At 48.6% G+C, this 27,454-nt stretch overlaps 1 protein-coding gene across 1 annotated transcript in view; it reads left to right on the plus strand.

The window, feature by feature from the left end:
* The window catches only part of TTC6 (tetratricopeptide repeat domain 6), a 1,112,931-nt gene that overhangs the window by 459,653 nt on the left and 625,824 nt on the right, over positions 1-27,454 (plus strand). The window contains exon 16 of the mRNA XM_085627931.1: positions 14,907-15,082. Within this exon, the coding sequence (XP_085484057.1) occupies positions 14,907-15,082 (176 nt within the window). The remainder of the gene's footprint in view (positions 1-14,906; positions 15,083-27,454) is intronic.

The raw sequence follows: 27,454 nt of genomic DNA on the forward strand, positions 1-27,454 counted from the left end.
GAGTCACCCACTGCGTCTGCATCACATGTAATATCATTTTCACTGGGTTGTATTGAAATTGGTTTGGTGCCCCATAGTTCACATTTCAAGGGTTGTTGTACCCCTTGGACTTGTGGCCTACGCAATAGTACATGAGGATTCGCCTCCATTGTGCAATTGTCGATGCGTATACCCCATTTCTTGAGAAGATCCTTTTTTGACATAATGTTTTGGGTGTCTACCCTGCTTGTCCACTCCGTCAGAATTGATTCTCTATGGCTGATCCAGGTGTAATTCTAAAAGTGCACCGATGCTAAGTGAGATGATGTTAGATAGGCCAGCGAGGGTATGCTCGACAAGAGGTATAAAATATTTGACCAATTTAGGATGTCATGTGAGCCTCTTGTTTTGAATTCAGGGTTGAAAATCACTGTGGACGGTGTTCTTCCATTTCTCTTTTCTCTTTTTCACGTACCTGTCCACCATTTGTGTTTATTCATCAAAGATCCCCGTCTGACATTTGTTCAAACGTGTCGCTGCTTGTACTCTTTCATCCAGTCTAAGCTGAAGGGTTGCTTGTCCATCTGGGCCTTTTGATCAGTAGGTGCCATCTTCCACGTTGTTGTGGTTTGGGGGGTATCTATATTTTGGCTTTTGCATTGTATTTCTGTTAGCTGTGATTGTTCCTTAGCTGTGCAGGGGACCCGTTCTGGAGCCAACGGCTTCGTCCCCAGCAGCTCGCACAATTTGTATTCCTGCTGCCTATTTGCTGCTATTTGAGCTGTTGAGCTTCTGCTGGTCTTAGATTGTGCCTTTGTCAGTCGGTGGGACTGCAACCTGTCTTGCCCTTTAGGCAACGTTTTAATGTGGGTGTTTCCTGCCTCCGGCTAGGATAGTTCCTGACGGTTGGAAACTATATGTGCGGGAACATGAATGGAAATGTCCTTATTTAGGCCTTCTGCATGTTGCGCGATCGTGCTGATGGTTCTGTTTTCTTCCTGGCTATATTTCGCCAGGATTGCTTCATCAGAGGTTCTGTGTCTTGCTTGAAAGATGGAGTCATTCCCTGGGCCCTTAAGGGTGCTGTCTGTTCTGATCTCGGCCTGATTGATGGCTGGGTTTGGGAGACATTTTGTCCTTGCCAACTTTTTTGTGTAAATATGGTGGCATTTTTACTTTTGGAGGTTTTCAGTGATTTCCACAGTTTTTTCTTTTGTCGTCTGGAGAGCTGCCCTGTGATGCTTGCTGTCATTTCTTTGGGCGCTTTTGTTTCACTTAGGTGTCCATCATCCATGCTTATTGAGGGGCTACCACTTTAGCCCGAGGGCGTGGTACTAGTTAGTTCTATTGTGTCAATTGTTTCTCCTGATTCCGTTGTTGTGTTTATCACTCCGGAGCAGTTTGTCATTTTCAGTGATTTTCCTGTTTTGTAAGTTGTTTGTTCAGGCTTCCCTGCATTGGTTTATTAAGGTGGATAGCAGATCTGGAAATGTGATTAGCTTTTAAACTATGGCTTCGCATGTATTATTTGCTGAGCTTGCAGTGACCCCCAAGCATTTTGGTATTCACAGAAGTTAGGACTCCTAACTTTACTACTACTAAATTGAGAAAAATCCTAATTTTAAGACTTTCGGCATTCACAGAAGGCATTTAGGAGTCCTAAAGTTAGGAGTCCTAACTATACTACTACTAAACTGAGCAAAATCCTAATTTTAAGACTTTCGGTATTCACAGAAGGCATTTAGGAGTCTTAAAGTTAGGACTCCTAACTTCTGTGAATACCGAAATGAGTAAGTGCCTTCTGTGAATACCAAAATGAGTAAGTGCCTTCTGTGAATACCAAAATGGTAGTAAGTTTAGGATTTTGTCTTAAGTTAGTTCTGTGAATCGGGCCCCTAGTTTCTACTCGTCCCTAAGGCTCCCCCATGCTGTCCCCTAATGTTTCTGCCTTCAGTCTTGAAGAAGTGCACATTTGAGATACAGATTAAAGTGGTAGAAAGAGAAGCTGTCTAACCGCAGAACAGTCTAATTATGTTTTCCTACATATGCGTTTTCTCTTAATTTTGTTTCATAAAAAAAACATATGCTGTTATCCCAGCAAAAACAACAAGCTGATAGAAGGAATGCTTTAATTAGTATCCGTCACTGGCAATCACTCACAGCGCATTCCAGATCATCATTTTATGCTTCAGACATTCCTTCCATCGCCTTGTTGTTTTTAGAGTAGATGCCCTTCATGGGACGGGTATGTCCAGACATGGGCCCCATGCTCATTGTGCTCTAGGACTCAAGCTGTATCTCACTGATGGGACATAAGTGTGACGGGTATATACAGACATGGGGCCCGTGCTCACTGTGCTCTAGGACTCAAGCTGTACCTCACCGATGAGACCTAAGTGTGATGGGTATATCCAGACATGGGCCCGTGCTTATTCTGTCACAGGACTCAAACTGTACCTCACTGATGAAGCCTAAGTGTGACGGGTATGTCTAGACGTGGGTTGCGTGCTCACTGTGCTCTAGGACTCAAGCTGTACCTCACCGATGACACCTAAGTGTGACGGGTATTTCTCGATGTGGGGTGGGTTGAGTGCTCACTGTGCTTTAGGACTCAAGCTGCACCTCACTGATGAGACCTAAGTATGACGGGTATGTCTAGACGTGGGTTGCGTGCTCACTGTGCTTTAGGACTCAAGCTGTACCTCACTGTTGAAGACCTAAGTGTGACGAGTATGTTCAGACGTAGTTTCTGTGCCATAGGACTCAAGCTGTACCTGACTGATGAGCCCTAAGTGTGACCCGTATGTCTAGACGTGGTTCCTGTACTCATTGTGTCACAGGACTCAAGCTATACCTTACTGATGAGACCTAAGTGTTACGAGTATGTCTTCACGTGGGTTGCGTGCTCATTGTGCTCTAGGACTCAAGCTGTACCTCACTGATGGGACCGAAGTGTGATGGGTACGTCTAGACGTAGTTCCTGTGCCTTAGGACTCAAGCTGTACCTCACTGATGAGACCTATGTGTGACAGGTAGGTCCAGACATGGGCCCTGTGCTCATTGTGCCGCAGGTCTCAAGCTGTACCTCACTGATAAGACCTAAGTGTGGAGGGTATGTCTAGACGTTGTTCCTGTGCCATAGGACTCAAGCTGTACCTCACTGATGAGACCTAAGTGTGATGAATATGTCCAGACATGGGCCCCATGCTCATTGTGCTCTAGGACTCAAGCTATAACTCTCTGATGAGACCTAAGTGTGATGAGTATGTCTACATGTGGGTTGCGTGCTCATTGTGCTCTGGGACTCAAGCTGTACCTCACTGATGAGACCCAAGTGTGACTGGTATGTTTAGACGTAGTTCCTGTGCCATAAGGCTGAAGCTGTACCTAACTTGATGAGACCGAAGTGTGACAGGTATGTCTAGACTTACTTCCTGTGCCATAGGACTCAAGCTGTAGCTCACTGATTAGATCGAAGTGTGACGAGTATGTCTAGACGTTGTTCCTGTACTCATTGTGTCACAGGACTCAAACTGTACCTCACTAATGAGGCCTAAGTGTGATAGGTATGTCTAGACGTTGGCCATAAACTGTGTCACAGGACTCCAGCTATATCTCACTGATGAGACCTAAGTGTGACGGGTATGTCTAGATGTGGTTCCTGTGACATAGGACTCAAGCTGTACCTCACTGATGAGACATGAGTGTGACAGGTATGTCTAGAAGTAGTTCCTGTGCCATAGTACTCAAGCTGTATCTCACTGATGATACCTAAGTGTGACAAGTATTTCTCGATGTGGGGTGGGTTGTGTGCTCACTGTGCTCTAGGACTCAAGCTGCACCTCACTGATGACACCTAAGTGTGACGGGTATGTCTAGACGTGGGTTGCATGCTCACTGTGCTTTAGGACTCAAGCTGTACCTCACTGATGAAGCCTAAGTGTGACGAGTATGTCTAGTTGTTGGTTGCATGCTCACTGTGCTCTAGGACTCAAGCTGTACCTCACTGATGAGACCTAAGTGCGATGGGTATGTCTAGACGTGGGTTGTGTGCTCACTGTGCTTTAGTACTCAAGCTGTACCTCACTGATGAGACCTAAGTGCGACGGGTATTTCTAGACGTGGGTTGCGTGCTGATTGTGCTCTAGGACTCAAGCTGTACCTCACTGATGAGACCTAAGTGTAACAGGTTTGTCTAGACGTGACTTGCATACTCACTGTGCTCTAGGACTCAAGCTGTAGCTCACTAATGAGACCTAAGTGTGAAGGGTTTGTCTAGACGTACTTCCTGTTCCATAGGACTCAAGCTGTAGCTCACTGATTAGATCGAAGTGTGACGAGTATGTCTTGACGTGGGTCCTGTACTGATTGTTTCACAGGACTCAAACTGTACGTCACTGATGAGGCCTAAGTGTGATGGGTATGTATAGACGTTGTCCATGTACTCAGTGTCACAGGACTCAAGCTGTACCTCACTGATGAGACCTAAGTGTGACGGTTATGTCTAGATGTTGTTCCTTTGCCATAGGACTCAAGTTGTACCTCACTGATGAGACCTAAGTGTGACGGTTATGTCCAGGCGTAGTTCCTGTGCCATAGGACTCAAGCTGTATCTCACTGATGACACCTAAGTGTGACCCGTATGTCTAGACTTGGTTCCTGTACTCATTGTGTCACAGGACTCAAGCTATACCTCACTGATGAGACCTAATTGTGACGAGTATGTCTACACGTGGGTTGCTTGCTCATTGTGCTCTAGGACTCAAACTGTACCTCACTGATGGGACCGAAGTGTGCTGGGTACGTCTAGACGTAGTTCCTGTGCCTTAGGACTCAAGTTGTACCTCACTGATGAGACCTAAGTGTGACGGGTATGTCCAGACATGGGCCCTGTGCTCATTGTGCTCTAGGACTCAAGCTAGTGTTTTAGGAGGACAAGGGTACCCCAATAGGCGACGTTGTAGTACGGAACAATAGTTCTAGTTGGCCTAAAAAGGTCCAGGGAGAATTGACCCTGTAAAGGGCAATGAGGTCAGTAGAGGTATAGGAACTTAATTCTCAGAAGAGAGCAATAGTTAATATAAGGAGGGACATGTGGGTCAATGTATGAAAAGCATTTATTACACATTGATGGAATTCAGGTGCTCACACAATAAGTGACAATAAGCGTGACGTGAGAAGTGAGGGTGAACTTAAAATAAAGACATCGCATTGACAACAGTAGTAGAACCACCTTTAAAGATTTTTTACACAGTTTAAGGAGTTCATGTTGTAAGGGGTCGACAACGTTTCGAGCTCCATTATTCAAGTTCATCTTCAGGACAAAGTGTGAGCAACTAGAATTAGGCGGGTTGAAACGGTAAAAATGTCCGTGTCTGTAGGCATCTGCAGAGGGCTTTGCTGCCAAACGGGGATGGGATAGCCTGCGTGTTAATGCGCGTTAGTGCTGCCAGGGGGGGTGAGGAATTAGCTTGGTAGCGTGGGGTGTAATCAAGGAGTCACTTTGCCGCTGAGTGGTAACGTGCATGCGCCGGGGAATTAATTATTATTGCCGGTCACATTTCAATAAATGAAAGCCTGGGAGTCGAAGGGAACGTGTCCTGCTCAGGTGAAGATTTGCGCTGAGAGTGAGGATTCAAACTATACCTTACTGATGAGACCTAAGTGTGCCAGGTATGTCCAGACATGGGTCCTGTGCTCCTTGAGCCACAGGACTCAAGCTGTACCTCACTGATGACACTTAAGTGTGATGAGTATGTCTACATGTGGGTTGCGTGCTCATTGTGCTCTAGGACTCAAGCTGTTCCTCACTGATGAGACCCAAGTGTGACTGGTATGTTTAGACGTATTCCTGTGCCATAGGACTAAAGGTGTACCTCACTTGATGAGACCTAAGTGTGATGCGTATGTCTAGACGTGGTTCCTGTACTCATTGTGTCACAGGACTCAAGCTATACCTCCCTGATGAGACTGAAGTGTGACGCGTATGTCTAGATGTGGGTTGCATGCTCATTGTGCTCTAGGACTCAAGCTCTACCTCACTTGATGAGACATAAGTGTGACAGGTATGTCTAGACGTAGTTCCTGTGTCATGGGACTCAAGATGTACCTCACTTGGGGCCTCATGTAGGTAAATAAATTTTACCGGTTCGTAAATACCGAGCCGTACCGAATCGGTAAATTAGAATCGGTAAGTTATATGTAGGTAAAAATTCGGTAACAGTTACCGATTCGGTAACATTCGGTAAATACGAATCGGAATTCACCGATTCGGTAAATACCGAGGTGGTATTTACCGAATCGGTAAATACCGAGGTGGTATTTACCGAATCGTTAAATACCGAGGTGGTATTTAGCGATTCGGAAAATACCGAGGATACTACCACCTTCCCTTAACTAAGTAGCCAATATCATAATCATGTTATTAGAGAAGGCCTCTCAGGCTTGAATAGAGGACCCCATACCCCAAAAATCAGCTCAGTGAAATCACATCACAGGAGCATCAGGAGCCGTCTCGCAGGAAGGCTCGTCTTCGGTCTGAACAATAAACATGATGTCTGTGATATGAAAAGCACCAACTGTCAGGTATGTGCAGCTGCGCGTGTGCCATGGCTAAATCGTGGGTCGAACAACCTAGAGTGGAAAACATGCATTGTTTAAAATTCCAGACTGTGTGTCACAGCATGTACAGACCAAGGTCGCTGCGCAGAGCTTGGGATGGGAACAACAGAATGCACTCGTCTGAAGGAAGTCTCGAGACAGCAGTTTAATCAAGAAAGAACATGTACACGCAGTGTCGTGTGCAAAGACAAAAATATGGCTACATAACATTCAACGTGGTCATGCTAACTGAACAATGTATGTACGTATTCAGGGAGAACTCACTACACGCCCCCTTGAGCGAAGCAATATGTAATAGGCAAGAAAAGAGAGAACGCAGAGTTCAGTTTCGTCAGAGCAGAACAAGGCGTAACCAATGCAGCGCCAAAGTCCTAAAGTCAAATTAATTGCAGCATAAAATTCCAAAAAACACAATGCAAGTATAGTGAAAAACTCAAGCCGACCATCAGGAAGAGAAAAACGAGAAATAAAAGAAATAAATGTTGCGCAAGGGTGCTGTCCAGTAGCACAGGCGCAATGGACGACAATCCAGTTAATCCATGAATGTATAGGCAGCATATGTGGCCACGGCTTCCAACAAGAAATCATTTTCAGGGCCACTAAAAGTCTCAGCCATCCAATTGAGTAAAGAAAAGGAACATACGTGTTCTCCAACCAACGGAGCCTCTAGCACAATCAGAGGGCACCCGGAATGTTCCTCCAAATAGCTCATGGACAAGAAGTCGTAGGCTGCCGCTGAGATGTCCCAATTACCCAGGATACCATGCGCCGCACCACACGCCACGATCCGGACACCAGAACAGGCCAACTCGTGAGACACTAAGGGCCGCATCAGTCGATCGAAATCCGGCACCGGAGACACCATGTTGGTCAAGCACAAATCCAGAGGCCATTCAAAGGGACAATCCAGGCAGTGTAATACAGGTTGTACGCAGGTGAAGTAGGAATACCTGAAGGATAATCCATAAGCCAGGCTCAAAGTCGCCAATGGCAAAGTCCCATAGAAGTCAAGCATCCTATCACGAAGAAGATGCATACGGGACAGGTGCTCGTGTGGCACAGAAGGAGCAGCCATTCCGGAGTATGAAAAGGAAAAGCTGCACACCTGCCACTAGCGCCAGAAGCAGCGGAACACCTCCAAAGATGCTCGAGAAAAGTGAATGAACAAATGCCGGAATTACACCAAAAATAGTTTGGAAAGAGGTCACGAGACCCGAGCCCACATGTTTAAAAAAATTGAGCCAGGCCGGTCGTGGACAAGGCATTGATAATACTTTGGATCAAAGAGCCGAAATGCAGGGGGAGGTCAGTATTCAGAGGCGCCTGTACCTCAGTGCGCGTAGTAGCAACGTGAAGGACAAATATTTCACGAGAGGAAGTCATAGGCACCTCTTTGTGGGACAATGGCGCTCTATTCTGCTCAACTTGTTGAACTCTGCTTTCAAGGTTGGAATCGAAGGCCAGATGGAAACATCCCGCCGCCCATGCGGGGGTGGGAAAAGAACAGTATTGCAGCAGACAACTTTATGCGAGACAGTTATGTACGGGATTCCCACTCACATCCCGCAGCAAGCTTCATTAATCATAATTAAATGAATACCGTTTGCAAGCAGAGTGAAAGAAGGTGTAATCACAGGCACTGGGATACCTCGTAGGACGCACGCCGAAATCGGGGCTTGTACATTGCATGCGCCGTGTACTTGCATGTGCCTATTGTCTCATGTATGAATCCTAGAAGTGAGAGTGCTAGAGCTATTATATATAACGGCTAAGGCCTTCTCCATGTTTGCTTGGTCAATAGCTCTCAATCTGGAAGCCGCCTCACTGTGCGACAACTTGCAGACTTCGTTGTCAATAGCATACGCCCACCTTTTGGTTCAGCCACCCACAGGACCATTCCCAAAATCATTCAATTCGGTATGCACATTGATGGAGTGGGTGGACTTCCTGATCCTGTTGATGTGCTCTGTGTCAGCTGGTGGACAGATTGGGATGTGTGTACCATCAATGCAGCCAATGAAATGGGGGAACTGTGCCATGTGAGAAATGTCTGTTTTTGTTTCCTGCAGTGCAGCCTGTGTGTTGTGGAAGCTGATGTAGTGGTGCATTCTCTGCATCATGGCATCCAGGAAATTCCTGAAGGAACGGGACGGGCAACTCTGGGATACACCACCCACCGCAGCTGTCACCACCTGCTAACTGCCGGATGCCAACAGAAGTGGGCTGCAGAGCACCTGCACATGTGGGGGTATGGCGTGCGCCCTTCTTATTGGCTGGTCCAGGAGTGGGTGCAGGTCCCTGATTTAGTCCATGATGGTTTCGGGGTGTAGCCTGTACCTGTCATGTATCTCTGCATCAGTCAGCTGGAATAGTGTGATGCGCTGTCTGTAGATGCGTTCCTCCCGTCGCCAAACCCTCAGTCCTGCTGCCTGTAGATGTAGGCGCCTTGCAATGACGTACATAGCGAGCATGTTGTCCACGCTGTTGCATTTTGGGATTGCTTATCTGCACTGTTGATGGTTACCACCTGCTTTCAATCCGTGTTAATTACCGACTCTAATTTACCGATTTTCTTGGATTTCTTAATTTCCGAGTGCTCCTACATGTCATTTTGATTTTTACCACTTCATATTTACCACTTCATATTTACCGATTCGTTAATTATGTATTCGGTAAATATGAATCGGTATTTACCGCCTCATATTTACCGAAAAGTGGTTTTTGGACTCCTACATCTCACTTGTCTGAATACCGGTCGGTAACGGCATATTTACCGAAAATCGGCCGTTACCGACCGGTATTTGGCTACCTACATGAGGCCCTTGATGAGGACTAAGTGTGACTAGTATGTCTAGACATGGGCTGCGTGCTCACTTTGCTCTAGGACTGAAGCTGTACCTCACTGATGAGACCTAGGTGTGACGGGTATTTCTAGACGTACTTCCTGTGCCATAGGACTCAAGCTGTAGCTCACTGATTAGATCGAAGTGTGACGAGTATGTCTAGACGTTGTTCCTGTACTAATTGTGTCACAGGACTCAAACTGTACCTCACTGATGAGGCCTAAGTGTGATAGGTATGTCTAGACGTTGGCCATGTACTCAGTGTCACAGGACTCAAGCTATATCTCACTGATGAGACCTAAGTGTGACGGGTAAGTCTAGACGTGGTTCCTGTGCTATAGGACTCAAGCTGTACCTCACTGATGAGGCCTAAGTGTGATAGGTATGTCTAGACGTGGTTCCTGTGACATAGGACTCAAGCTGTACCTCACTGATGAGACATGAGTGTGACAGGTATGTCTAGACGTAGTTCCTGTGCCATAGGACTCAAGCTGTACCTCACTGATGACACCTAAGTGTGACGGCTATGTCTAGACGTAGTTCCTGTGCCATAGGACTCAAGCTGTACCTCAATTGATGAGACCTAAGTGTGACTGGTATGTCTAGATGTGGATTGCATGCTCACTGTGCTCTAGGACTCAAGCTATACCTCACTGATGGGACTGAAGTGTAACAGGTATGTCTAGACGTTGTTCCTGTGCCATAGGAATCAAGCTGTACCTCACTGATGAGACCTAAGTGTGATGGGTATGTCTAGACATGGTTCCTGTGCCATAGGACTCGAGCTGTACCTCACTCAATTTCCGACCCATCTCCCTGCTTCCGTTCCCTGCATACGTCATCGAAAAAAATCGTCAACAAGCAACGGACTCACTTCCTCAAGGAAAACAACATCCTAGACCCGTCCCAATCTGGATTCCGCAGGAATCACAGCACCGAAGCCTCCCTCATCTCTGCCACAGACAACAGACCACAGTCCCTACTGGACAGCGGCAAAACCGTGGCCCTCATCCTCCTGGACCTCTCGGCAGCCTTCGACACCGTCTGCCACCACACCCAACGCACACGCCGACATGATGCGGGATTAAGCGACAAAGCTCTGGACTGGACCACCTCCTTCCTCACTGACAGAACCCAGAGGGTTCGCCTCCCCATTCCTTTCCGAAGCCACCAAGATCATCTGCGGCATACCCCAAGGATCATCCCTCAGCCCGACCCTCTTTAACGTTTACATGGCACCACTCACCAACATCGTCCGCTCGCACAACCTCAACATCGTCACCTATGCCGATGACACTCAGCTGATCCTCTCTCTCACCAAAAACCCCGCCACCGCCAAAACCAACCTCCACGAAGGAATGAAGGCCGTCGCCCACTGGATGCAGAACAGCTGCCTGAAACTCAACTCAGACAAGACAGAGGTCCTCATCGTGGGCTCCACCCCCTCCGCCTGGGACGAGTCCTGGTGGCCAGCTGCCCTGGGAGCTGCTCCCACACCCACCAACCACGCACGCAACCTGGGGTTCATCCTGGACTCATCGCTCTCAATGACCCAGCAAGTCAACGCCGTCTCCTCCTCCTGCTTCAACACCCTCCGCATGCTCCGCAAGATCTACAGGTGGATCCCCACTGGAACCAGAAGGACTGTCACCCAGGCCCTCGTCAGCAGCAGACTGGACATCGGCAATGCCCTCCACGCAGGAACAACAGCCAAACTCCAGAAAAGACTCCAGCGCATACAGAACGCCTCTGCTCGCCTCATCCGCGACATCCCCTGCCACACCCACATCATCGCCCACCTGAAGGACCTGCACTGGCTCACAGTCAACAAAAGGATCACCTTCAAACTCCTCACCCACGCCAACAAAGCTCTCCACAACGGCGTACCAGCATACCTCAACAAACGTCTCACCTTCTACACCCTGAACCACCAGCTTCGCCCCGCCGACCTCACCCTCGCCGCCATCCTACGCATCCACAGGACCTCCACAGGTGGCAGATCCTTCTCCTACCTCGCCGCCAAGACATGGAACATCCTACCCACACAGCTGCGTCAGACCCAGGACCTGCTGACCTTCAGGAGACTCCTAAAAACCTAGCTGTTCGAGCAGTAGCTGCACCCTCCAACCCCCACAGCGCCTTGAGACCCACACCGGAGATTAGTGCGCTCTACAAATGATTGATTGGTTGGCTGATGAGACCTAAGTGTGACAGGTATGTTTAGTCATAGTTCCTGTGCCATAGGACTCAAGCTGTACCTCACTTGATGAGACCTAAGTGTGACGCGTATGTCTAGACATGGTTCCTGTACTCATTGTGTCACAGGACTCAAGCTATACCTCTCTGATGAGACTGAAGTGTGACGCGTATGTCTACACGTGGGTTGTGTGCTCATTGTGCTCTAGGACTCAAGGTCTACCTCACTTGATGAGACCCAAGTGTGACGGGTATGTCCAGACATGGGCCCCGTGCTCATTGTGCTCTAGGACTCAAGCTGTACCTCACTGATGAGACCTAAGTGTGACGGATATGTCTAGACATGGGTTGCATGCTCACTGTGCTCTAGGACTCAAGCTGTACCTCACTGATGAGACTTAAGTGTGACGGATATGTCTAGACCTGGGTTGCATGCTCATTGTGCTCTAGGACTCAAGCTGTACCTCACTGATAAGACCTAAGTGTGATGGGTATGTCTAGACGTGGGTCGGTTCACAGGACTCAAGCTACACCTCACTAATGAGACCTAAGTAAGTCCAGTCTAGCATTGCTTACATTCCCATCAGCAAGGGAACTGGCCTGTCAGTTTGTGCTGAACTGTTACTACTGGAGCAAGACCAAGACTGGTATGCAGAAGGCGCATCTGTCTATAATGGTACAAAAAGTGAAAAACAGTGGTCTGGAACGCTGCGCACTGTGATCCCCAGTGGCTGAGATGAACACAAGTATTCCTTCCATCACCTTGTTATCCCAGCAGCACCGCTATACCTGGCCAGCATCATCCTAGCAGAACTTCCAGCCCTGACCAACAGGAGCCACTATTGGAAACATCTTCTTCTCCGAGAACCCGCCCCCCCCCCCCCCCCCCCCCCCCCCCCCCACGGCCTGTGCTAGCCAAGCAGAATTGCTAGACCTGGCCAGCAGGAATCACCTTTGGAAAAACACCTCTCCCCCATACCCCCTCCCCCTGGCCTGTGTTAGCCCAGCAGCACTCCCAGGCCTGACCAGCAGGGGCCACTATTGAAAAACATCTCCACACCCCTTCCCCCGGCCTATATTAGCCCAGCAGCATTGCTAGACCTGGCCAACAGGAGCCCCTATTGGAAAACATCCCCTTCTCCTACCCCCCTACCCCCCTTCTCCCCCTCAAATGGCCTATGTTAGCCCACGATCTGTGTTACTTCAGCAAAACAGCTAGCCCTGGCCTCCAGGACTCAGTTTCAGAAAAGGCCTTGTTTTCTAGCCCTTGTTCTGTGTTACTTTAGCAGTACTTTCAGCTCTGGGCAGCAGGAGTTGACTTTGAACATATCATGTATCCCCACGTTATGGCCTGTGTTACCGAAGCCTAGCTCTGGCAAGTAGGAGGCGGTGTTATAAAATAATATTTTCGCTTGCATGGTCTTTATTACTCCGCAGGACTTAGTTCTAGAATAGGTCTTGTTTCCCCAGCCCTGTTCTTTTACTTCAGCAGTACTCCCACCTCAAGGCAACAGTAGTTAGTGTTACAATAGATCTTGTTTTCAGAGCCCAGTTCTCTGTTACTTCAGCGGTTCTCCCACCTCTGCCCAGCAGGAGTCACTGATCAGATATTGTTTTACCAGCCCTGGTCTGTGTTACTTCACCAGAACTTCCACCTCAGGACAACAGGAGTCTGTGTTAGAATAGATCTTGTTTTCACTGCCCTTGTTCTCTTTTACTTGAGCAGTGCTCCCACTTCTGCCCAGCAGGAGTCGGTGTTAGAATAGGTCTTGTTTTCCCAGCCCTTGCTCTCTAGTACTGTAGCAGTAAGCCCACCTCAGGACAGCACGAGTCCGTGTTAGAATAGGTCTTGTTTTACCAGCCCAGTTCTCTGTTATTGCAGCAGTTCTCCCACAGTGTTAGAATAGGTCTTGTTTTCCCACCCTTATACTGTTACTTCAGCAGTACTGCCACCTCTGCCCAGCATCCGTCATGGTTAGAAAAGATCGTGTTTTCACAGCCCTGGTTTTCTGTTACTTCACCAGTACTCCCACCTCTGCCCCGGGGTCAGTAATCATATCTTTTTTTACCAGCCCAGTTCTGTATTACTTTAGCATTACTCTCACCTCTGGACAGCAGGAGTCCGTGTTTGAATAGATCTTGTTTTCATAGCCCTTGTTCTCTGTTACTTCCATCTCTGCCCAGCAGGAGTCAGTGATCAGATCTTGTTTTCCCAGCTTATACTCTGTGTTTCTTTTGCAGTACACCCACCTCAGGACAGCAGGAGTCAGTATTAGATTAGGTCTTGTTTTGCTTCCATTGTTCTGTGTTACTTCAGCGGTACTCCCACCTTTGCCCTGCAGGAGTCAATGTTAGAATAGATCTTGTTTTCACATCCCTTGTGTTCTGTTACTTCAGCAGTACTCACACCTCTGCCCAGCAGAAGTTAATCTTAGAATAGATCTTGTTTCCCCAGCCCTTATGTTCTGTTAATTTAGTAGTACTCCCCCCTCTACCCAGCAGGAGTCCATGTTAAAAAAGGTGTTATTTTCCCAACCCTTGTTTTCTGTTACTTCAGCAGTACTCCATCCTCTTCCCAGCAGGAATCAGTGGTCAGATCTTGATTTACCAGCCCCGTTCTCTGTTACTTCAGTAGTACCCCCTCCTCAGCACAGCAGAAGTCGGTGTCAGTATAGGTCTTGTTTTCCTACCCTTGCTCTGTGTTACTTCAGCTGTACTCATACCTCTGTCCAGCAGGAGTTGGAATTAGAATAGATTTTGTTTTTCACAGCCCTTGCTCTGTTACTTCAGCTGTACTCCCACTTCTGCCCAGCAGGAGTCAGCGATCAGATCTTGTTTTACCAGCCCTTGTTCTCTGTTACTTCAGCAGTACTCCCATCACAAGACCGGAGGAGTTAATGTTCGAATAGGTCTTGTTTTCGCAGCCCAGTTCTGTGTTATTCAGCAGTACTCCCACCTCTGTCCAGCAGAAGGAAGTTGAGAATGTTACACTGAGTACATATATGTACGAAAAGCAGAAGCTTTGTAACCCAGAACAGACCTCGACAGTCCATCCCCGGAAGCTATGTTACATCAGCAGCACTCTCAGCCCTGCCCAGTGAGTGACACTGTAATATCTGACATTTTTCCAGGTTTGTGTAATGTCAGTAACATTTCAGGAATGAGACTTGCATTTACCCTGTTATTGACTTTGTCCCCCTTTGTCTAAGTGATTCAAGAGGGAGACTTTTTGTGTCAAAATTTCATATCACTTTTTCTGGGTTTCAGACGCCTATCTGTCCAAAGCGGAAATCTGCAAGAGCCAAGGGGACGTCACATTGGCCATCATCAACTATTCTCAAGCCCTCAAGTGCCGGCCAGAGGATGGTGATATATATTACAGCCGTGCCGAGATGTACGAGCGCAGAGGCGAGCTTATTCTGGCAATGGACGACTACGCACAGGTGGGCACGTACCATTCCTAATTGTGGCATACATCATAGTCTGGCAGATAAGTATGACCGTCAGATCGTGCTCCTTCTAGCCATTGATGCACAGGTGGGCTCCTAACCCTTTCATGATTGTGACGTATGTCACAGCTGGGCAGATAAGTGTGACCCTGAGATCGTGCATCTTCTGCCCATGGGCACACAGGTTAGCTCCCCCCTCGTGATGGTGGTGTATATTATAGCAATGCACATAAGTAATAACTTTAGGTCAGCATTGTGTGACACTTAAGACGCAGGTAAGTCCTATTCACAATGAAAAAATAAAAGTGTTAATTTTCATTCTCCCATGATCAGTGTCCTGATGAACAATTGACTTAAACATTTATGTAGTGCGATAACTACGCAACTAAGGTGTGTGGCATTTAAACAGAAGGAACAAGCCAGCAGCAGAGAGCGCCTAAGAAAATGCCAGTAATTGTCTCCAGATCTGATATTAAGAGGCAGCTGCTTCCAGAGTTTGGAGGAGTGCTTGTAAAATGATTACTCCGGTAGACAGGCCTTTTTTATTCTAGGACTAGTGAGCAAGAATCCAGAATTCAAGTGAAGAAAACACTCTTTTATCCCATGGACAACTAGGCACAGACGTCCCACCATTCTAATGGACTGTATTCCATAGCAGGGTAGATAGGTCTGACCATGAGAATGTGCTCCTTCTGCCTGTTGATGCACGGTGGCTCCCCCTTTCTGATGGTGGCTTATTGCACAGCATGCTTCTTCTACCCATGGGCACACAGATGGGCTCTCCCTTCCTGTAGGTGGCGTATTCCACAGCGTGCTTCCTCTACCTATGGGCATACAGGTGGGCTACCTCCTTCCTTAAGGTGGCGTATTGCACAGCATGCTTCTTCTACCCATGGGCACACACGTTGGCTCCCCCTTCCTGATGGTGGCGTATTGCACAGCGTGCTACTTCTACCCATGGGCACACAGGTGGGCTCCCCCTTCCTTCCTGATGGTGAAATATTTCACAGCAGGGTGGATAGGCTGACCATGAGGATGTGTTACTTCTGCCTATAGGTGCACTGTGGCTGCCCCTTCCTGATTGTGGCATATTGCAGAGTGTACTTCTTCTGCCCATGGGCACACAAGTTGGCTCCCCCTTCCTGATGGTGGCGTATTGCACAGCTTGTGTCTTCTACCCAAAGGCACTCAGTTGGGCTCCCCCTTCCTGATGGTGACGCGATTCACAGAATGACTTTGACCCTCAGAGCACTCTCCTTCTACTCATAGACATGCAGGTGGGCTTCCACCTTCCTGATGATGGTGTATTTCACAGGACGCCAGATAAGTGTGACCCTGAAAGTGCACTTCTACCCTAGAATTGAAAGACTGAATTTTTTTTTTTGATTTCAAATATTTTTTATTGAAGAAACAAGAAACAAGAGACAATACAATAACTCTTCCGTGCACCAAAATCAGTACAATCATGTCATATGTACAAATACAAAAAATGCAAATGAATGACAAAACAGTAAATGAAGAATAAAACCCCAGTCCAGCTCGCATCATCAATTACCAATACAGTCTAGTACTTTGCCTCCTGCGTGGCGCGCAGCGCCCCGGGACACGTTGGATCGAACACGCTGCACCCAATCACAACCCCACTCAGAGGGAACAAGCAAAGTATCCCCTCAGGGCGGGTCATAATGAAAGGAGGATGCATCCAATGACCTCCAGAGCTTTTTGTTTGAGGGGCTCCAGGTAGAAGCCTGAAGCGCCGGATTACTTGACCCCCTCAGGAAAGACAACCACTCCTGCCAGATTTTAAAGCTCACTTCGGACGCATTTTTCCATTTGCAAAGAATCACTTTACATGCCATTGTTAACATTAAGTCCATCAATTGGCGATCTTGGTCAGATGTTATTTGTGGGTCCAGTGCCCCCAGAATGACGTACACAAATTCCTGTACAGGTTTAATCTTAAAGACATGGGAAATGCAATCAAATACTCTCCCCCAATAATCCTTTAATGAAGAACATGAGAAAAGCATATGCGCAAGATCCCCGGTGTCAAGCTGACAGTTCCAGCACACAGGCGAATCTCTTAATTTACACTTGAATAACCTGTCGGGAGTCCAATATGCCCTATTGAGAAGCATATACTTCGTCTGAAATAGAATGGGTGAGACTTTGTGTGTGAGGGCTAACCTATGAATCGCCTCCCAGTCAAAGGATATGCCTGATAGATTTGGCTCCGCTTCCCAAACGCTTTCCACTCTTTTATGTTTTTTCATGGGTAGGGGCAACAACAATTTATATACTTTCGACACAAAGTGACCATCGTGTATTAGTCGTGGGATCTGCTGTATAAGCCAAGGGACATATGGAGAGAAGCTATTTGCTGTCAGAACCGATTTAAGTTTAAGAAAGTCATAAAAATCCATCGAACTAAGATCATGCCTGCTCTGTAAGGTCGAGAATGGCAGAGGATCCCCACCCTCATACAAGTCCTTCACCAAGTTAATGCCCTTCTTGGACCATGACTCCCAAAATATAGTACTACCCTTAATCTTAATATGTGCATTCCTCCACAGGGACATATACGAGGACCTTGCGACTGTCAGGTTTGTTTTATGTACTTGATCGAGTCTAAGTAAGGCCCTTCTAGTATTAAGCATGATGTACTTAGAGTGAGGAAGGTGTGACAGGTTCATCGTAAGGAGGGCCTCCAAAGGCGCGTGATCTACCAAAGACTCCTCTATATTTATCCATAATGGTGTGTAAGTAGGGGATTTCAACAGCCACTGTGCGCCCTGTTTGCACAGAAACGCCGTCTGATAGCTCCTGAAGGAGGGGAGACCGAGTCCGCCTTTATCCTTTGCTAATTGTAACTTCTTCAGAGAGACTCTGGCCTTCTTACCCTGCCACAGAAAGTTCCCAAACACCTGATCCACTTTAGTAAGAAAAGCATTAGAGAACGTCATAGGGAGCATGCTTGCCAAATAATTTACCAACGGAGTCGACATCATTTTAAGCGTCTCTGCTCTACCCCACCAAGAGAGAAACTTTGGAGACCAACCATCAAGCAGTGTAGAAATCTTTTTCAAGGTCAAGTCTTCATTTACTTTCAGCGTGGAAATCAGATCTTTGTCAAAATCCAGCCCAAGATACTTAAAGCACCGAGGTTGCCACGTAAGCCCGGAATCTCCAATAATCCCCTTATCCCCCACACTGTTCAAAAGTTTGACCTCCGTTTTATCTTTGTTAAGCTTGTAACCAGATACTCTGGAAAAATCTTCAATGTCAGCCATGAGAGCCGGAATTGCTTCGTCCGCTCTTTCCGACATTATCAGGACATCATCCGCGTAGGCCGTTAGTTTTATAGTACAATCACCAAATGGTATACCGGCTATACGCGGATCATGCCGTATATGGTATAAGAACGGCTCAATCGCCAACAGAAAGAGTGAAGGAGATAGGGGGCAACCCTGCCTCGTACCTTGTTTTAAGTGGAAGGGAGAGGAAAAGGATCCACCAGCTCTGACACGGGCAGACGGGCAACAGTAGAGGGACATTACCAGTTTAGTGAATGACTCTCCTAGATTGAACTTACAAAGAACAGCTCGCAGAAAGGACCAATCCACCTTATCGAATGCTTTTTCAGCATCCAGTGTTATCGCTGCAGTCGGCGTGTCTAAGAGTTTCGCCTTTTCCAACACATGCGCCAGAATTCTTGTGTTGTCACTGGACAAACGGTTCTTAAGGAATCCGGCTTGAGATGGGTGAATCAGCTTCGGAAGAACCCCCTGCAGGCGAGCAGAAAGTATCATGGCCAGGAGCTTGCAGTCAATATTAATCAATGAGATTGGTCTATAATTTTTCGGTAGCGAGGGGTCTTTCCCATCTTTAGGAAGTACAGCAATTATGGCCTCAGCCAAAGTACCTCTCACTTCACCAGATTCATTAATACCTTTGAATAGTTGGAGGAGGGGGTCAACCAGAAGGGAGGGGAAAGTTTTATAAAATTTTGCCGTAAATCCGTCAGGGCCAGGGGCTTTCCCAACCTTTAAACGCTTAATCGCAGCCTCTATTTCTACGGAGCTAATTGGACCATTCAGCTTGGTCCGATCCTCCTCCGAAAGCTGTGGGAGATCACACGCATCTAAGTAGTCCTTAATTTTAGGTTCCTCTACCGCCTCATTTTTGGCGTAAAGGTCCTCATAGAAAACTCTAAACACCTCCGTTATTTTATCAGGGTCCGAGTGCGAGTGCCCAGAAGCATCCTTAATGACACTAATCGAGTTCTTCTGGACCTTGAACTTCAAGTATGAAGCGAGGGACTTACCTGCCTTATTAGATTCACAAAGCTTAAATCTCCTGCCCTTGTCTAGCCAGACTCCCGCCCTCTCACTAACTATTTTATTATACTCATATTTTTTATTCGCCAATGCAGCAAGAGACATCTTATCCCTATCTTTTAGATGTTTAATCTCTAAGTTCCTAATGTCCATCTCCAAAGCCTCCAACTTCTCATTGTAGGATTTATTCATTTCTGACCTAAGTTTGATACACACACCCCTTATAGTACTTTTCAGAGCCTCCCACCTAATGAGATCGGACGTGTCCCCTTGTTTGTTAATCTGAAGATATGATGTTATAGCCTCCTGTACTGTGGCCCGGTGCTTGTCACTAGCTAGTATTTCATCATTCAGCCTCCAAGCTGTCTGACGCGAGGATGGTTTAACATTAGTGAGTGTTAAGGAAATGCATGAATGATCCGATAATACCCTGGGCTCAATGGTTGTAGAATCCAATCTAGAAACGCCATTTTGTGTGATAAAGAGGAAGTCAATCCGTGAGTATGAGTCATGTGGTGGAGAATAGAAAGTATAATCTCTCTCCGTGGGGTTCTGGAGTCTCCATGTGTCTAACAAGTGGAAACGCTTACACATACCAAGAAAAGCTTTATGGGCCTTCGTAGATTTAAAGACACAGCGTGAATCCCTATCCAGAATTGCATCTATAGGGAGATTGAAATCCCCAGCTACTATGTGCAACGCAGTATCCGGAATAGTTTCAAGGTGTTTATTTAGTTTGTCCCAAAAGACCAGATCGCTAGTGTTGGGTGCGTACACGCTGGTGACATAGAACTCCGTATTATCCTTACTCATCTTGGCCGTGACCCATCTACCATCTGCACTAACTTCAGACGACAAGACCTCCACCTTCGATTTCTTTGCCACAAGTATCAGGACACCATTCTTTTTATTTACAGCCTCTGCACCCACCACCTCATTATAGAATTTATTTCTCATGTGGTAAAACTGCTTTGCCTCAAGCTTCGTCTCCTGGAGCAAGACGATATCACCCTTCAATCTTTTAACATAATCTAATATCTTCTGTCTCTTCACAGGCTGGTTCAGGCCCTTAACGTTAAACGACAGCACCTTTAGTCTATCTAAATTACATGCTCCCACCGGCGAGCCAAATGAGCTATTTAGCATCAGGAGGTTGCAACATCATCACAACAAACACATATTTCACGGTGTAATCGTATCCGCAGTTAATCCCAGTACCCCCCACACCCACAAGAAGCAAAAAGATGAGGACCATGCAAGCCGGAGTAAACAAAAATAACAACAACAATAAGAAACAAAAAACACACACCCTTACCCAACAAGCCCCCTGCCCCCCACCCTCCCCACCCCAACTGAACGAGATAGACATGGTGACTGGAAGGAGAATGCGTCGGAACTCCCCCGTGCAACATCTATACTGAGAGAAGGCACCATGGACCTGAGGAACTATCTCCCTTAGATTAAGGCCCGATACAACCCATTAGGCAACAACACCCCCCCACCAGCATAACCCACCCGCACCTCAACAATCCATCCGGACCAGTAGTTTAAAGCCCCCGACAAACCCTGCCAACCCCCGTAATAAACCTGTAAAACATTATGCATGACCGTTTACTATGTTGGCCCAGTAAACTGAAACTCCTCTATACAGAAAGCTATAATTCTAAAACATCACTCATAGTAGATTTCCTGTGCGTCATCCACTGCGTACCACCAAAAACGCTGTTTTGGAGAAAGCCCGGAGACAGGAAGTATGCCCTTGGCAGCCTGCTCCCCAGTCAGCATTAGAACGAACAAAGCTATGTTCACCCATAACCTGAGGATGAGGCATGTGCCGCCGGTCCCACCGAGGCGCTCGTGTCCATGTCCTGATCGCTCGGGCCCTCCAGCATGCGTTTCAGCTTCAAAGGATCAGAGAAGAAATGAGGGGACCCTTGGATCAAAACACGGTACTTTGCAGGGCCAGCGAACCCATATTGGAAGCCCCTTTTCTTTAGCATTGGTCGCAGCGCCAAGAACGCTTTCCTAAGCTCCACCGTCTCTTTACTGTAGTCCTGCGAGATGTACACCTTGGCTGATTTCCATAAAATATGGTTGTTTTTTCTCATGAAACCAAGAATCTGTTCCACGTGTTGATAACGTAGTGGCTTGCACACAATTGCTCTGGGCCCTTTCTGGTTTTTATTTATCTGGCCTGGTACTCTATGGGCCCTATCGAACTCCAGTGGATGGTGGAAGGACAGATTAGTAGCCTGGGAGAACCAAGACTCCAGGAAAGCCCCGCAACTAGCATGCTGATCCTCCGACCCCTCCGGAAGACCAAAAATGCGTAGGTTCCCCCGTCTGTTCCTGTCCTCCAACTCCGCCAGTTTCCGCATTGTGTGATCCGATGAAATGCATAAGCGGGTGATGGCTGCACACGACTTCCCTCGAGATCCTCAAGCCTGCTGATCCTCGACTCTGCCTCCACCAATTTTGCATTGGTTTCACGGTTATCCTGCCTGATGGCCGCCACCTCATCTTTAGTAGCCTTAGCCAGTTCCCTAACTTCCTCCAGTTTATTGAGAATCAGCTCCGTTGAATCGGGATTGCCTTTCGCCCCTTTGCTGGGTGAACTAGGATTTGATTGGTCAGATTTGAGCCTCTTCGTGCTCTTCATCGATTCTTTGCCATCCGCCATGATAGACCGTCGAGAAGACACCTCTGCCAGATAAAAAGTATCAAATTACATCAGCCTGCTCCAGTGGAGTGACTTTGATAGTCGTTCACTCTGCCGTCTAAAATGGCGTCTTCCCGTCTTCAAGCAATGTGATTGGAGGAACTCAGAACATGGCGCTGATCAATGTAGATGGACAGGAAATGGCCGCACCACCACGTATCGGGACCCTGGTGCCAGGCAATAGATCGCAGGCGAGATCACCCAGTGGCCAGGAAGTCATGCAGGCACAGAGCAACCCAGTCGCGGACAAGAAGTAGAGCTCCGGATTCACCCAGTAGGCCGAGCTCACCCTGGAGGGAGCCGTATATTCCATGCGCACCGCCACAATGACATACACGCCATAATCATTTGTACACAGGCCGTAACGAAGGTAGGAGAGTCGGTCTCACAGCTCCACAGCCCACATCATCAGGGTAGGCACACATCCCACGCGGAACGCCAATAGCTCGAAATACACAAGCGGCCCATAGATTCCACATCAGAAGCACGAGGGCTCTCCTTCATGTCGGGCGTCCGCCATTTTGTCAGTGCGACATACATCAACGACTGTTCATCGCGCTGCGCAACTCCTCCATATCACCATAAGTGCGCTCCAGCACCCACAACGGCTGAGATCCGTTAGCCTCACACTTGACCTCGCTCCACATCGACGACCGCCCAGCCGCCGACACCTCTCCTGTCACGCGGTCCCGTAGTCTGCCGAAGTCCTCACAGGCATCGGTCGGATCACTTAGGGCCGTGGCCGAGCCGCTTCCCGGCAGCAAAACGCCTCCAAATTTCTCCACTCAGGCCTCCTCACCTTCCGCTCACATCTTCCACCCTCCGTTGCTGGTGAGGAGCGGTGAGGCCCGTTCCTCTGCCCTCATTTGTGTGTCGCACGGGCAGAGAGAATCACCGAGCCGCCATCTCCTTCGGCGTCCAAACCACGCCCCCCCTGAAAGACTGAATTTTGAACTGTAAAGATAAGCTTGCCATTAGGGAAGAACTGTTGCTAGAAGGAACTATTTTTGATGGATACATCTTGCTGTGGATTCCACCCCCATGCTCGGGATTCCACGGAAACTTCTCTTCTCCGCTCTCCCACATCAACGAGGACGTCACAATGAAATGGTTCTGCACGAGATTCCGCGTGATGTCATCGGAGCCATAAGAAGACCTCGTCGGCGTGCTGACGTCAGTTACCTTTTTTCCACGCTGTTGGTGCATAACTGTTTTTCCCAGAGCTCTCCATTTCTGGGAGTTTCTTTGTTTCAAGTCTTCGGGTCTTTGTACCAGCGATCCTGGGTACTCAGAGGAAGTTTGGATTCAAGCCATGCAGGGAATGTGGGGGTCACATTAGAAGAGTGGTTGGGAGATGATGGTAGATTGTGTACATTAGTTGCCTGAACCTCGATACCAGATATACTGGGGGCCCTGTAGGAACTGGGAGTAGGACATTGGAGGTGTTGGGGATCATTCACATTTGTTCTCACCCACTATTAGTGCGTGCAGTACTTAGTTTTATTGTGACATTAAAGTACTTCTCTTTTATTAAGCCGACACAGGGCTGGGCAATGGAATATTGTGTCTGTTGTTTGAGTGCTGAGTTCTAAGTCCTTGAGAAGCCTTTCACTGCTTGTCCTCACTACCCTGAGAGTCAAGTGTGGAAGAGGTGCAGTTGGCCCTGTTTACCGACCCATAGTAGGAAGGACCCCAGGACACGACAGGCAACTGACCCCTACCACAATGGTTGTGGCCCAGTAACCCCTCTCTGCCCAGTGCCCCCTCCCAACGGGGTCTGACATTTCCCACTCTATTTGCCCTTGTGAAACTGCACACTTTTCCATTAGATTTCCCCTGGGAATGCTTCAAGGCGTTTCTTCATTTATCATGAGCAATGGGTGGAACCCTGTTAGACCTACGTCTAAGGGGGGTAGCTTGGCTCAGGTCACTTGGCTCAACACTCCATTTGGCTTTTTCAGGCCTGCATCCCACTCAGCTCGCAATCCTGCGCCACATCACTCAAAAAGAACACTACACCGATTTTTGCACAAGAGTTATTGTACTTTATAACATTTCTTTTCTGATCAGGATTCAATTTTCATTTTGACATTACAATTGGAACCAGTTCATTTCATTTGCTTAAGGACCTCTCTCTACTGTCTAAGGTCAAACCTGTACGTTACGGTTCTAGGTAAACTTATCTTACTCAATTCCACATGTCCTCAATGTAACTTAAACTTGCAGAGGAAATAACAATTCACTCCAAACAATACTGTAATCTTGGAGTCGCCCTTTTTAGCTTATCCCACCACAGTTAGCAAGAGAAAGAGATACAATCCCCAATTATTGCTGGTTGAGGGACTTCCCCTCCCCACACGGAGCAACAGGACTGTATCCCCCAATAGTTAGTTCCAGTCACCTTCTTCGTGCCAGTCCGAGTGCTGGTGTCCCCCAGGAATTGACCTCCCCCCTCCCGGGTTACCCTGCTTACTGTAGTCGCGCTGACCGACCTGCGCGTAGTAGGGCACAATCCTGCACAAGAGGAACCAGTTCCCAGATGGCTGTCCTTACAACTGAAGAGGAATTCCTGTCATCCGGTTCGGGGGCGTCTCCCTAGGCACCTCCCCGCTGAAATACCTCACCCGGCGCTTACAGCGGAGGTCCTCTGATGCCACGGGCCGTCCCTCGACGCTTCCTGCTTTTTGCACTTGACAAGCGCACCCGCCACTGCCGACTGCAGCGCGATCTGCGGGGGCGCGGCCCTGACTCCGTCAGGCTCTCTCACTCGACAAGCGCTCCCGCCGCTGCCGACTGCAGCGCGACCTGCGGGGGCGCGGCCCTGATTTCGTCAGGCTCTCCCACTCGCTGCACAACTCGTGGGGGGGTGCGGCCTCATCACCCTGCTGCTGGAAGGGCGGCGCTTGTCTGTTGGTCCGGCACACGTGACCCGGGGGGGGGTGGCTTCACAGCCCGTCAGTTTCCTGGCCGCCGCTTCAAACGATTGATCGGCGCGATGTCAGCTCTACACTCAGCTGATGCGCGCGATGCCCCATCAGAGAGTCCAAGCACCCCTCCAGCCTTCACTGCTCCCTCAGGACTCCACCGGGGTCTCACAGTTAGGCCCACGCCTCACATACACGAAGGTGAGGAACTTAGTTCAGCCAGGCGGGCAGGCAATGATTTAAGGGGCTTGGTTCACAGCAGTTCAGATGGGCAGGACCATTAGCCCGGGGTGTATTTAGCCCAGCTCCCTGCCTTGAAGTCCACGATGGGGCGCTGTCGCTGTCACCACTGGGGGGAAGTTTTGGATTCCCAAATGTCATCCAGGGAGGTCTAGGCAGTTCCAATTGCAATTCCCACCCGGTATCCCTCTTCAGGCCTCCAGGTTACGTTAGGGATCCTTAACCAGAACACGATGCCTCCCAGGGTCGATGGCTGAGTGCGGGGATCGGTCAAATGATAGAGGGTGATGTCAACTAGGTAGGGGGGTTCGCGCAGACCCTAGGGTCTGTCCTCTCCCAATCCCGCGCAATCACCTCACCACTCAGGTGCCTCACTCCTGCCTACTCCACAGCCCAGCTTGACTCTAAAATGGCCGCCCTCCTGCCACCTCTATTTATCACCTTGGGCTGGACTTGCCAGAGGGGTCCAGAAGGTTCTGGAAGCTCCAATGGCAGTCATGGCCCGGGTGCTGAGGTGACAGTTGGAGCCACCATTTTGTGAATCCTACCCTCCTCCTTTATTTACCTCAGTGGAGCACCTTGCGCCTTTTCCTCATGTAAGGGGAAAAAGGCGCCCAGAACCTCTACATCAGTACCCAAAAAAAAGTTTAGTAGACAGAGAAAAAATGAGAAGGGGACAAGGGACAAAAATAATAAAATGAGGAGGGAACTGCCAATGGGCTGACAGGTCTAACACGCGTCCCCCCCAGCTGAAAGTGGGGAGAGCTACCCAACCCCTTGGGAGTCCTCTTCACTAAGGCGGAAATACCTGGAGAGACCCGTCAGCATTGGCGTCGTCCACTCCTGGGCGATGTTCCACCCTAAAGTCCATCCCCTGTAGGGAAATGGACCACCTCAACAGCTTGGGATTCTCGCCCCTCATTTGCATCAGCCACCTGAGGGGCCGGTGGTCGGTCTGAACCAGGAAGTGCGAGCCAAACAGGTATGGCCGCAGCTTCTTCAGAGCCCACACCACCGCAAAAGCTTCCCTCTCAATTGCACTCCACCTCTGCTCCCGGGGGAGTAGTCTCCTAGATAGGAAAACCACCGGTTGGTCTAGACCCTCATCATTAAGTTGCGACAGCACTGCTCCAATACCGTGCTCCGACGCGTCCGTCTGGACAATGAACTCCTTAGCAAAGTCAGGGGCCCTGAGAACAGGTGCCGCACACATGGCCTTTTTCAAGGTATCAAAAGCTTGTTGACATCCCTCGGTCCAGATCACCCGTCGAGGGTGCTTTTTGGAAGTGAGCTCAGTCAAGGGGGCTACGATGGTACCGTATCCCTTGACAAAGCGTCGGTAGTAACCAGTGAGGCCCAAAAAGGCCCGAACCTCTGTCTGAGTCTTGGGGGGTTCTCAGGCCATAATGGTTTCGATCTTGGCCTGGAGGGGTTGCACCTTGCCCCGACTCACCAAGTGACCGAGGTACACTACCGACCCCTGCCCGATCTGGCACTTACTGGCCTTGATCGTCAGACCTGCCTGCTGCAAAGCCTGAAGAACGGCCTGAAGGTGACTCAGATGGTCCTCCCAGTCGCGGCTGAAGACGGCAATGTCATCCAGGTACGCAACTGAAAAGGCTTCCATACCAGAGAGGACCTGGTTCACCAATCGCTGGAACGTAGCAGGGGCGTTCTTGAGCCCGAAGGGCATCACACAGAACTGGTAGTGACCCTCGGGTGTGGAGAAGGCTGACCTTTCCTTGGCTCCATCCGTTAGGGAAATCTGCCAGTACCCAGATGTGAGGTCAAAGGTACTGAGATATTGGGCAGCTCCCAACCGGTCAATGAGCTCATCCGCTCTCGGGATAGGATGAGCATCTGTCTTTGTCACTGAATTCAGTCCTCTGTAATCCACACAGAACCGGAGTTCTGGGGTAGTGCCCGGTGGGGCAGCTTTGGGTACCAGTACCACCGGACTGGACCAAGGACTTCCTGAAGGCTCAATTACTCCTAGCTCTAGCATCTTGGTAACTTCCTCATGAATGCTAGCCTTCACCTTATCCGACAGTCGGTAGGACTTGGACTTCACAGGTGGGCTGTCCCCTGTGTCCACATCATGGGTACACAGATGAGTCCTTCCCGGAATAAGGGAGAACAAGGAAGC

Source organism: Triturus cristatus, chromosome 9 (assembly GCF_964204655.1).
Source record: "Triturus cristatus chromosome 9, aTriCri1.1, whole genome shotgun sequence".
Classification (NCBI taxonomy): Eukaryota; Metazoa; Chordata; class Amphibia; order Caudata; family Salamandridae; genus Triturus; species Triturus cristatus.